The 12,886-nt window shown below is 42.6% G+C and overlaps 1 protein-coding gene across 1 annotated transcript; it reads right to left on the bottom strand.

Moving 5' to 3' along the window:
- Positions 1–21: 21 nt before the first annotated feature.
- Positions 22–12,874, bottom strand: VPS26A (VPS26 retromer complex component A). The gene is given in 10 exon segments (XM_036385805.2): positions 22–1,756; positions 2,594–2,736; positions 3,326–3,394; positions 4,429–4,535; positions 4,980–5,144; positions 5,590–5,746; positions 7,792–7,864; positions 9,522–9,671; positions 12,793–12,822; positions 12,824–12,874. Coding segments are annotated over 10 exon segments (1,059 nt in total). The 3' UTR covers positions 22–1,642.
- Positions 12,875–12,886: the final 12 nt, after the last annotated feature.

Raw genomic sequence — 12,886 nt, 5'->3', positions numbered from 1 at the left:
CTCACACACAGACCAGGCGCGTTTAGTGAGAATACAGCTGGTTTAATAATTCAAATAGCAGCTCAGGATGCCTTCCCCCCGCTCGTTACACATGGGTGCGCAATCTGAGGCTGGGTAAGTACAATCAGGTTTTTCAAAATCATCGTTCCCAGGTTTACGACATGCAAGTGACCATGAAAATATTTGGTTGGTTTGGTTTTTTTTTTAAACTTTATTCTTTTAAGTTTCTGAACAGGCACTTACATGAGGGAGTTGGATTTGCTCTCAGCCGAAGATATCCGCGTTAGGAGTATCCTAGCATAAAGTACACAGAGTCTCTGCTTTATCAAAGTGCCACAGTAATAAAACAGTTCTTACAGAAATGTAATTTGATTATTTACTTACTCATAAAGTAAGGTTACCAATGACACTTGCACTGAGCTGAGAAGCCTTGGTTTAAAGGCCAAGAGAACTACGAGTGCAAGTTGCCTTCCTCACAGCAGGCTTCCATTAGTGCCAAGCCACAGGTGTGACACAGAGCCACGCTCCGTGTGAACACACCAACACTTCACTCCTTTAAGCTACTTCTTCAAACACTACATGCCTACGAGATGATGATAAAGACAAACAATCTGCTGGGCCAGACAAGCTTTTCTAAGTTTTAAGGCTCGCCTGGCTTTGAATACCTTTGCAGAAGCCCACAAGAAGCTCGTTTGCTCTGAGAGTCCCCAGAAGGATGTCCTTTGGGGACATTTGCCTCTCCTGTCAGGACAGTTTTAGACATTGACTGTGAACACAATGGAATCATGAAGCCAGGAGGAAACACAGTTTCACATACTTGCAAAATAATCGATGTTACCAGCATTTACTTCATCAATAAGCTAACTATGTTCAAATACTTTACCCGCTCACCACCTGAGGGTGAACTCATGACATCCCTACAGTCACTAATTACTGGGTAATGAGCCCTCAAAAGTCAGGAGCAACTGGTGTGAAAGACTTAGAGAGGTTTGACAGAGAACTGGGGCAGAGAGGGCAAAGATGCTTCCCAATATTCTTTGTTACTGCCAGGTGCAGAGCCTCTTAGATCTGCTGGTCTGAGGGCTCCAACCATAGTGCACGTACATGCAGCTTCAGTTAAACCCTGTCTAATGTAGTAATCAGGAGATTTTAGGACAAATGCACCATAAACCTTGATTTTTAGTGTGATTTAGTCATTGTGTCTTAATGCAGTTTCAAAACAAAACAAAGCAAATAAGCAACATTGGAAACAAACATGCAATAAACAACATGAGAGACAGGAAATGCTTTAGTCTACACTGTAGAGGTGAGCAGCAAAAATCAAATACACCAGCCTACCATGCATGGAAATAACTAGACTTAAGCTTCTGCATACCCAAGTGCATACAACATTATCAAATAAAAGTAAATGTGCAGTATAAAATAGTAGCTTAAGAAAGTTCCAGTGTTTGAGAAAGCACTTTATTTTAAATGTATATACATACTTGAATGTTTAACTGAAGAACGCTTTAGTAGCATGGTAAACGCAGCACTGCAAGATGAAGGAAGACAGTTGTAATGGGAATTCTGGCCTTCTTTTCCCACAGGCTGCTGCCATCTTTAACCTGCTGAAGCACTGCAAAGTTTTTCACCTTAGACCAGTTCACATTTCGGGTTGCTCAGCAGATGCTTGTGACTCTGGAGATTCAAATCGCTGGTGGAAGTTTGTCCGTTGTTTCCTCAGCTTCTCAGGAGCTTTTCTCCATAAAATTATTTCCTATTTGAGGAAGAAAACCCTCTTGAAACCAACAGTTGCCATTAAGGCAAGAGCATCAAGTTCCTGATAAACTAAAACTTTTGGGAAAATAAAAAAGATAACCAAACACAAGAGCCCACAAAAAATGCACCCCACTACTTATCAGTGCAGTTCAAAGTAACAGAAAGACACCACCATTAAATTTACATATTTAGTTACTGCTTCAATACCTGCAATCTTGAGCAGTTGCCCCTTCCTTAACTACCCTACCCTCAATTTTAAAAGTATTAAAGAGTTCAAGAAATTTTTATTCCTCCATTTCTCAAAATTCAAAGCCTAACCATAGCTACTGTATGCTCCAGCTCCCTCTTGTTTTCCATGTTTAATTATGCTGTCATGTCTCTGCTGTAGTAGGAAGATTTTGATCTAATCCACACAGCTTCTTCCAGTGACCTTTTTGGCTGCCCCTTTCCTCAGCACCACCTCATCTTCTCTAACATTTTCAGGAAAATTTCCTTATTAACACTTTGCAGTTTTGACCCCAGGCTGGTGCAGGAGGGGAGTTTTCTCTGCAGGAGTTTCAGGAAGCAAACAAATGCACCAGTAGCTCATTTTACCCAGCAGAGTTTTGTCTGGGTATGCCCAAAGCAGGTTCTATGGTACTGAGCACCCTGTCCTTTGCTGGAATAGCATCCAGCATCCCCCTTGGCTCCTTTTCTGCAAGCTCACATCACCTACACAGCTGTGAGCACACTTGCCAGCACAAATGCTTATGCCACACATGAAGCACAGGTGAAGGTTCCAAGCAGCATTACAACAGCCCAGGTAATTCTGCAACAGGCCTGCCATGGAGCATACCTGCTGCTTGAAGTATCGTCTGTCCTCTTCATCCACAAGCACCAGATTTAAGAAGTACCTCACTGAAAATTTTTTGTTCACATCCCTCATTGTTGGAGTTGGGTCGTAGCCTGCTAAGAACAATCTGATAGGAATCGATTCACCTGCAAAAAACCAGAGAGCTTAAATTAGTTCCTTCCAACTGGAATAATTCATACAGTTGTAGAAGACATGCAAAAGAAAAGCAGTTTCCCAAGCACTGTCTGTGCTGCTCCTTGGTTAAAAAAACCCAAACAAAACAAAAAAACCAAACGTGCACAAGACAAAAAAATACCCACCAAAAAAATCAGAAAGCACAGAAGCAAGTATGAAATGAAAAGTGAGAACCCTTTCTCAGTGCAAGCAGGAAAGCCACAAGGATCAATTCAAAGTGTTTTGAACTCTCTAGAGCTGGTCTACACCATGGAATCAGGTCTGATGAAAGAATCAGTCATAGAATTTCCATGGTAAATAAGGGTTAAAGTTACTAGGATCCCAAGGCAAAATGTCTTCTCCAAATAGAAAATGCATCATCATTTCAGCAAACTAAGGAGAAGTGTGGTTTCTTTAGTTAAAAAAAATTGTGTAAGTCCTCTCTTCTGTCCCAGATATTTTAAAGAGGATTTAAATGAAATTAAATTTAAATTAAATAGATCTTTTAAATAGGCTTTTAGCACTAAATGCTCTCCCTTGAAAACAATCACAGTTACTTACCTTTAACTGGTGCCCCATCCATTATTTCATACTTTGCAATGGTTTCTGTCTCTGTTGTGGTACTGGGTCCTGGTGAAACAAGTTTTCTCTGTGAGAACACACACTTCAGTTTTAAACATTTACAAACTTTTATAGCAACAACTTCCATTCTGCAGCTTTTAAATTAACACAGCACTGCCTTTTTGCCTTTGTTTTGCATGTAAGTCAGCCATGGCTGAAGGAAGCAAAACCCTCTCCCAGGCAGGACATCTCTTTCTTGCTCTCCCCCCACCACCATGACACAGCAGAGGAAGGCACCAGAGCTTCAAGGAGCCCTGGATATGCAAACTTTAAATAAGGGACAAGCAAGAGGGTCTGGGATCCTGAAAATGCTCTGCTTGGTGGGCAGGGCTAGCCCAGCAACTGGTACTGCTAGGCCATGCTCAAACTAGAACATGAAGGCTTATCAGCCAGCTCAAGAGCCAGAAATAAAGTGGAGATTTCTGCCCTTCCTCTAGTGGAAGCTTTCTCATTCTCCACAGAAGAAGCTCCCAAGAACCCCAGCTACAGGGGAATGAAGTCGTGAGCCACAGCCTCTCCCAGCCTTGTTCCACTGTGTACAAACCCAGTCTGCAATAGCCAAGCTGCTTCTGCTTCAAAGCCACTTGATGTTTCCATCCCATCCATTGCTTTGGATGACAGAAAATGACACATTTCTAGAACATGACTGATTCCTGCTGCTGTTTACCAAGCCCCCTTAACCAGTTCATCCCTGTAGAGGCAAGGGGGTCTCCAGGACGCATTTTACACCTCCTCCCTCACTCTTATCTATTAAGGCTGATTAAGCTACTGTGCATTTGTGCCCAAGTTCCATTTACAAGGGTTCACGTTTGTGAAGAGTCACAAGAGTCACAACCCCAGAACAATTAAAAAGACTGGCAGTGTTGACTATGAAGTATTATTGCCAAAGCACAAAATGCCAATGGTAGTCAAACAGCAGTGAGAAAGAAGCTGGTGGAGCACTGGTTCAGCCAGCACTGCAACCACTGACTTCAGTCTCCAGGTCTGCATGAGGCCCAAGTGGCACACAAGCTACCATTTCATTTGGACTTTGTTTCTCTTACCAATTCCAGTAATCTCCTTTTTGATCAGCTGCAACTCCATGTGCTGAATTTTTATTCTCACTAAGAGGAAATAAATTTTTCCAACAATCACATCCTTTAAGTGATACCTTTAAGAGAACAAAATGGGGGGTTTTGTTAAAGAATAAACACAAGTTTTGCACTTTCTTGAAAACAAGTCACACAGGCAAGTTATCTGCCTGGAAACTACTTGGAGCTCACTTCCCCAGTGAACTAAGCACTTCAGCCAGACCAGAGCAAACTACAATATTTCCATCATTCCATCAGCATCAGTAAAGGAAGTGCTATCAGTCATACTGAAAAGGTGCAGATGCAAAAATTGAGTCTTAAATTTGCTAGTGACTTTTCTGTTAGTACTGAAGACAGAACAGCCAACTGTATCTCAAAAAATAATTGTGTAATTAGTGTTTCATTTGTGTAATTAGTACTTTACATTTTAAGTCTCCAGAAGGTGAAGTTAGTCACCATATATTACATACTGGACCCTTTTACACCAAGTTATTTACTTTAAAGCATTTTGCTCTGACACTTACTTTGACTTATTGTATTCAAACTCTATATGGAGACAGTCCTCAATGCCTACTTCCATTTTGATGGAGTTGTTTACATCTGGATATGTAGCAAGCTGGTGAACAATCAGGTCATATTCTTTCACCAAGTCTGACAGCCGTCTCACTATTGTCACTTTTAGAAAATACCTAGGAAGAAAGCCACTGCATTAGCCAGAATTGTTCAGGTTTCCTAAGTAAGAGCCCTCACGTTCTGAAGTACAGCTGTTCTTGGAAAGACCAGTGTACAATCTGTAAAAAAGAGTAAGACACCAAAATATAAGACAAAACACATGTGGGAGTGTTTCCTTCAGTTGTGGGTATGGGTTTGTCTTTTAAAGGAGAGACATGGACTGTCTTCACTTGGTTGAACTGGAGGAATTTTATTTATACAAACAGCACTGAGCAATTCCAAATCATGTAGAAGAGACCACATTGTGTTCAAATCTCCACAACTCCAATCAAGGCACACTAGCTACTGGCTTTTACATGTTCTATGTAATAACTAAAAGGAGGAAGAGGGGGCAGCATAATTGCTAAATTATGAATTTTCTGCAGGGGAGGAGAGGAAGAAAAAGCTTTATCAGTTACAAACCTCAGTCTGACGTTGGCACCAATGTAGGATTCATATGGCTTTTCAACCTGCATGAATTCAAAGTCATAGTTTCTGCTTTGGGTCAGTTCTCCAGGTAAGGCCAGTTCTTTCACTAAGTTTACAAATTCATGGGTATTGCTTTTGTCATTGAAGAGTTCTAAAGTGAGAAAGTTAAAGGAAAATATATTTCAGTGTTTATTTTTAGCAAAGAAAATTGCCTCTAATTTGGCAGCAGCAGGTGGGAGAGTATAAGAGAAGCAATTAACTTAAAATACACATATTTGACCAAATGTTTTATTCAGATTTTCGAATTACCTTCAGTTCTAGCAACCTACAGTTAGCATCCCTAAAGAACGAAGTGGAATGAAGAGAACACATTGAGAGCTTCACTAGCATGCCATTGTTTGTTAATGACAGTTTAGCTAGCTTTCATAAGTGCTTCTTGCATTGCATGCTCTGGAATTGGCATTGCCTGGTTTTCCAGCATTTACTGCTGCAGGGACAAAACCTAAGCAGTGTCAGGGCTGCCTTATTGAGGACAGGCCAGTGAGCCTAATCTGGTCTGCAGATTAACAACATCTAGCAAATAATTGATTATTACTACTAGTGTACAGTAAATGGCTTATTATGACCCCTGGTCCAAGTCAGTCGCTTGGACACAAAGGCAGCTGCACAGCCACAGCATCTCCTGTCCCCAGAGTGGTGTCAGTGATTCATTCCTAGACATGTGTCATGCAATTCTCACCAAAAATCACCCTAAAATCAAAAGCCAAACACTTCAGTATCTAAAAATAAGCTTCTCTACCATTCAAAACTGAACATCAGCATTGGCAGTTTTTCAGAAAAGAATAAATGAACTAAACCAACTCCACGATTTATCACTGCCAATGTGGTAGAAACTGACACTAACTAGTAACTCCTCTTTTTTTAATATGACCACAAATGGTCTATAAACATATTTGCTTTGCTGGGACAAGCATTTATCTAATGCATAGTTTATCTAATGCTGCATATCAAATACTTTTTGTGCCAGTCAGTCAGAAAAGCTGTACCCTGCAGAGCTGGTTTAAAATACAGCTTTGATATGGAGTTAGTCTGCAAACAGTGCAAAGAGATCACACTACTGGAAGATTTTCTGCATTTCTACACTAACACTTGGAAGGGTGCAAGAAAACATGGACAAGTACAAAGAGCAGTAGTTTAAACCACATCTGCATTAACTCTGTGCACTTCCAAATGTAGAATAACAGAAAGTGCCAGAAATGCATGAATTTCAAGAAACACTACATCAAAATAAATTCACCTAGAGAATAAAATGTCTAAATCAAGATGAAAACCAATCTGTACAGCTGTTAGAAGACAACAAACTAAATGAAGGTGACATACCTGAGCTCTTTTTTTTCCTCTGTCTATATACCTCACTCTCATCACAGTGCTGCTTTATTCTCAAAGTTTAATTTTACAACCTTACTGATCAAAACCTCCAAGCATAAAGCAGCAGGTGCCAGGTGTCTCAGTCATATCTGCTACACAACACTTCAGACACAGAACACTGGAGCCTACTGAGTGATGAGAAATAGGGAATTTGTGAAATTCCATTTAAAGTCAGTTGTATGAGGCTGAAACTTGAGCAATTACTTCCAAGGGGGACAACAATGCAAAGAGCTCTCTGAGAGGGAAGGAACTTTAGCATCAGCCCAAGAGTGCAGAGAGATTGCCTGGACTGGTAGGAAGTTAGATGTAATAAAGATTCCTCATAGTTCAACTCTAAGCAGACTTTGGTAGTTATAATGAATTTACATTTTTAATACATTTTATAAAACCAACAACCATAAAATTTTAAAAAGTATTTTGCTATAGACTGCCTCTTAATTTCTTTTCTATGCCTCTTTTCTTTCAGAGAAGACCACAAGTTTAGTTTTCCTCAATCTCTAGGGTTCTTAATCCAACTTTTAGCTAGTCTTAGACAGACTGAATACTCACCAAGCCAATTCTCCCTCCCACACACATATATTTCTCCCAATGACTTTCTGAGCAGCACAAATTAGTACATCACTTGATTTAAAGCAAGAAAAACAACTTTCCTCTGGCTCTTATCAGCCACTGATCAGAACAGGTTGCATTGTCTGAGCCAAACTGCTGATAGTCACAATACCAAGTTTCAAAAAAGCACCTAAAATCCCCTTTATAGGTTAAACTCACCAATTTGTCCTACAAATTCAATTCTAATTCCTTGGTGCTCTAGTCTCTTCCCATGTTTAAGGGAGACGTTCACCTACCAAGGGAAAAAAAAAAAAACAAAAAAACAAACACAAGTTAAATTTTTTCAGCATTTTCACTCTAACACAATCTCAGTAAAAAGGAAAACATATCCAAGAAAAAGGAAACCAAGATCTCAAGAACTTAAAGGCAGCCAAATCAAACAGCTGATCATGAAATTAAGCATTTCCAAGGCACCACTAAAACGTTCAAGAAAAATCTAATCATCCACAAGACTGAATGTTATAACTAAAATTGGAACTTTCAAGTCCCAAAATTAAGTATCCAAGCCAGAGCTCAAGCAGAGCCAGTCGTGATGCTTCAAAGCATCTTCTGACAGTCACATCTGCAAGTTCAAAAATGAAATGCCTTGAGACTGATTCCTTTCAAGTCATGTGAGCTTCAGTCCCTTCTCTGGCAGACAGCTAAATACTGGTGTTGGCTAAGTCAATGAAAAAGAACAGATAATGAAACCTACTGGGAAGGCTTTCATTTGTGACTCTGATTCTCAAAATCAGACAAGAAAGGATTCCACAAGGTTACATTGCATTGAGACATGTAAATATATGTAAATATTAAGCATATAGAATGTTTTCTTATAAGGCAGTGATGACCAGAGAAATTTTGTACTGTACAAAAATTCAGTACATTGCCACTATCTGAGTTGGAAGTAAATCACTTGTTCCAAAGATGGAACAATCCATCTTTGTGGTGAAAACAAGGATGGGGTAGAGAGAAGCTGCCCAAAAAACTTCAGGTCTCCCAGACCTCCTTGTGCCACTGTGCCTGTGTTAGCCAAAACTCATCAGGCACTGAGTAAGCAGTGCTCCAGCAGGGCATCATAAGCTGCTCCCTCAGTTTCCTGGTTTCAGGCTCATCTTGTGGCCCTTCACATCCCTGCAAGGATCCTTCTAGGGGAGCAGGATCTCTGTGCAGAAAGGCATGGCCAGAGCAGGGAGATACCCAGGGCTATAGGTCAGTCAAGATCAAAGCAGGCATTCAGAAGTCAATCTCAGAATCCAACTCTTCTGAAGGAAGAGTGAATCATAACAGAAATACTCAGAGTGAGAATGGCTCCAGTGAAACAGAACGCTGGCAAAGAGTGCCTGGGTGCAACACTGAATGCAGGGAAATCCCTCTGGCAATCTCAACTTCATTGTCTTTTCTCCCAGTAAGTAAAACTCTTGTTGACTCAGCAGCCAGCTGAACTTCATATGTTGCTCCTCTGTTGCAATCCAGAAATCACTTCAGGACATGGAGAGCAGGGCTTATCTTCAGGGTATGCAAATTTTTGACCGTGCCAGCCAGAAATTACTGTTACCTGTATTGGATTGTGGATTTTGGAGTTCACAGGGAAGGGGAAGCAGGGGGATCCAGTTTGAAAGAGTCTTCTCATCAGAAGCAACAGTAGGATTGCACATCATTGCACAAAAAGCTTATTCATAAATATCAGATGACCAGAAATAAATAGTTGCCATTCAAAAATGTTGACTTCTATCAGCTGCCTGAATGACTGGGGTTAAAAAAAACCATACATAACAAGAGTTTCCTCTCTGAATAACAACACAAGCTGAAAATGCAGCTCTTAAGCAGTTTTTCATTTACCTTCCAATATGCATTTGCATGCCAGAATCAGAACAGTAATTAAAAGTCACTTTTAAATAAAAATTTACCTTTCCTGAAACAGATTCTCCATCGTAGAAGAGAAAATGCTTTTCCACTTTACCATCTTCTGTTTTGATTTCTGCAGGTTTCCGTGTTTCAGCATCATTAAGTACAACATCAATCTCACAAACAGGAACGAAAAGGTTTCCAAGAAAACTCTGGAACAACAAGAACTGGATAAATTACTACACAGTGGACGCTCCATTTTAAATGTGGTGCTTAGTTGCAGAAGTACACTATATGCTGTGCAAAAAACATTTGTGCTTCCACCAAGTTACAAAGGCATTATGTATCAGAGACTCAAGGAACAGTGGTGACAAAGGACAGCTGTTCATCCAGCAAAGAACTGAAATCGGGTCAGTAACAAGCACTGACAGCTCTTACTGAATATCACATTTATAAAATGTACTCAGCGTAATTACCATTGCTACTGCTAAAAAACCCAAACACTAGAGCAAAGTAGAATGGAAAGAAACAATAACATGGGATAAAATGCAAAGCCCAAAGCATCCCCCTGGCTGGAGAAAGGAACTAGGGATTTATTTGCTGCCTCTGCCTACACAGCACAGTTGTCCTAGCAACAGCACCAGCAGCTCTGAGAGGCAGCAGCTCTTCAGGCAGTTCTCAGCTGCACAAGGCTGCCACCCCAGAGAGGGGTGTCACAGGTGTGTGTGACACTGCCCCAGGCACAGTGTCACCTGTCCTCAGCATTCTCTGTGCTCCAACTTTTGACCGGCACCAAACACAAGAGCTCCTCCTTTGATCTGACACAAACACCTCTTCCAAGGAGCTCAAAACACGCAGCTCTTCGTGCTCTATGGGAAACTCAACAAGATTAGCACAGAAGCCAACATTTTCCTCCCAAGATTTGGGCATTAATCTGCTTTGATGTACTAAAGCAGACAACACTTCACTAATTCGGGGTGATTTTTCTGGGTTTTCTTGAGAAATTACACTGTGTACTCCGTGAGAACATCTGCTTCAACCAGATGAATATGGTGTACATGAAACCGTCCTGGTTTCAGCTAGAGTTAACTTTTTCTAGATAGAAGTTCTTCTAGAGTTAATTTCTTCTCAGTAGCTGGTACAGCACTGTTTTTTGGATTCAGTCTGAGAATAACATTGATAACACACTGAGGTTTTAGCTGTTGCTAAGCTGGGTTCATTCTAAGTCAAGGACTTTTTTTGTGCTTCATTCCCTGCCAGTGGGGAGATGCACTGAAGAGCTGGGAGGGAGCATGGCCAAGACAGGTGACCCAAAGCAGCCAAAGGGATATTCCCCACCTCAGAATGTCCTGCCCAGTGTATAAACTGGGGAGTTACCCACAGGGGGCTGACAGGGGGCTGACATCAGCCTGCAGGTGGTGAGCAACTCTATTGTGCATCACTCGTTCATGTTTCCTTTTTATTATTGTTATGTTATTATTTACCATTATTATATTTTACTTTGCTTCAATTATTAAACTCTTACTCAACCTGCAAGTTGTACTTTTGCTTCTCCTCCCCATCCCACCAGGGTGGGGAGAGAAGCGAGCGGCTGCGGTGGTGTTTTCTTCTCAGCTGGAGTTAAACAACACAATCACTGCCACTTCATCAATTTAACATTTAAAAAAAAAGGAGTGAGAACTCTTTCCAAGACACTCTGGGGACCTGAAGTTTGAAATGCAGAGCCTAGGGGAAGATTTGATCAGAATGCTACTGCTTAGCAGTAGGAACACTGAGCGACTTCATGCTCACTCCCCTAGAGAAGAGAGCACCCAGAGCAATCTGGAGCTATAGAACAGTGGTTCACACAAGACTAAACTGACTTTGTATGTGCTCAGCAATCAGCCCCACATCAACCCACAAAGGGGTGTGTGACTCCAACAGAACCCTGTTATATCTACTACACGTTCTGAGGTGAAAGCAGCAGCAGATGACCAACAAGGCCAGCAGACAGAAGACCAAAATGTACTCCAAGCCTCTGCCAAGCACAGATTTGTACAGACTGATGAAAAATTCCTTTTGCTGTTTTGTTTCGCAAACAGTGCATGCTAGAACCATTACTGATTCTTGGCTTCTGAGGAAGGGCAAGAGAAAAGAAGAAAGTTTCAAGAAGAATTCCAAATTGTAGACTATTTTAAACACAAGATACTTTTGAGCATGGCCACATTTTTTCCTTGAAACTGTACTTGTTTTCCAGATTAGTCTTATACTCCCCTCTAACTAAAGAAGGGAGCACTTTACCTTTAAGCAAACTATACAGGATGCTCTCACAGTACCTTCTGAATTACAAGCAGACCATTTAAATGGTCAGCCAGACCAAACATTGGAAACACGTCACTTCTCAGGAGACTGCACGGAAGTATTTCAACTGCACTCCTCCGAGATTAGCTATGATCTCCTCCAGAGAGAATAAGAACACATGAAATAAAGAAGGCAGCAGCAGGCATCTCCTCCAGCTGCTATCGAAGATACTGCTGCGGGGAAACTATGCAAAACAAGAAGTATTTTAGATAGCTATCACAGGGCTTATTATGTTACAGTTTAAGAGAATGCAGACAGAGAACTGGGGTTTCCAGAAACTGGCCCAATGCCAGGCAACGCTCCTGGTTTTGTGCAAAAAACAGACGCCGGAGATTCTGCCACATCAGGACCAAAAGCAAGCTCAAGTGCGAGAGCCGCACTGAAAGACTTGTGGGAATGCCGGGGGCTGACAGAGGCTACAGAAACCCCAGCCTCACACGGAGCCCCGAGCAGCTCCTGCACGTGTGAAGGAACCCGAACACCCCAGAACACAAAGCCATCGACCCAGAGACTCTTCACAGCACGTATTTTTTAACCGCTTCATGGGAGCGCCCCGAGCGCTTGGCCCAGGCTGCGGGCACGGTTTCCCGGAGGCTGTGCTCGGTTCGGAGCGGAGCCCGCGGCTGGCAGCGCTGCCTCACGGCACTGCCGGAAGATCCCGATAACCCCAGGGCGGCCCGGCCGCTCTCCCCGACGGCAGCTCCGCGGGGCACACGGAACCCGAGCTTCACCGCCAAACCCCGCCCTACCGAGGTCATGCGGGCACTTTTTATCCGCAAATAAAATTAATAATCCCTTAAATCCTTAGTTCTGGAAGGAAGGAGGGGGAGAGGAGGCACCGCCCTGCCCAGGCCGCCGCCGCCGCCGCCTCAGGCGATGGCGGATCGGCGCTGCCCCCCCCCGCCCCGCACTCGCCATGGTACGCGCCCGCTCCGCGCCCCCCTGCACTCCCCTCATAACCGCCACTACCGCGCCCCCCCCCCCCGCACTCACCATGGTACGCGCCCCCTCCGCGGCCCGACACCGGCCCCGCGCGCACAGCACCAGCCGCCCCCGGCCGCGCGCCCCTGCTCATGTGACCTTACGG

This window comes from Molothrus ater, chromosome 8 (genome assembly GCF_012460135.2).
Source record: "Molothrus ater isolate BHLD 08-10-18 breed brown headed cowbird chromosome 8, BPBGC_Mater_1.1, whole genome shotgun sequence".
NCBI lineage: Eukaryota > Metazoa > Chordata > Aves > Passeriformes > Icteridae > Molothrus > Molothrus ater.
The sequence above is the reverse complement of the archived record's forward strand: the minus strand, read 5'-3'. Positions and strand labels throughout refer to the sequence as shown.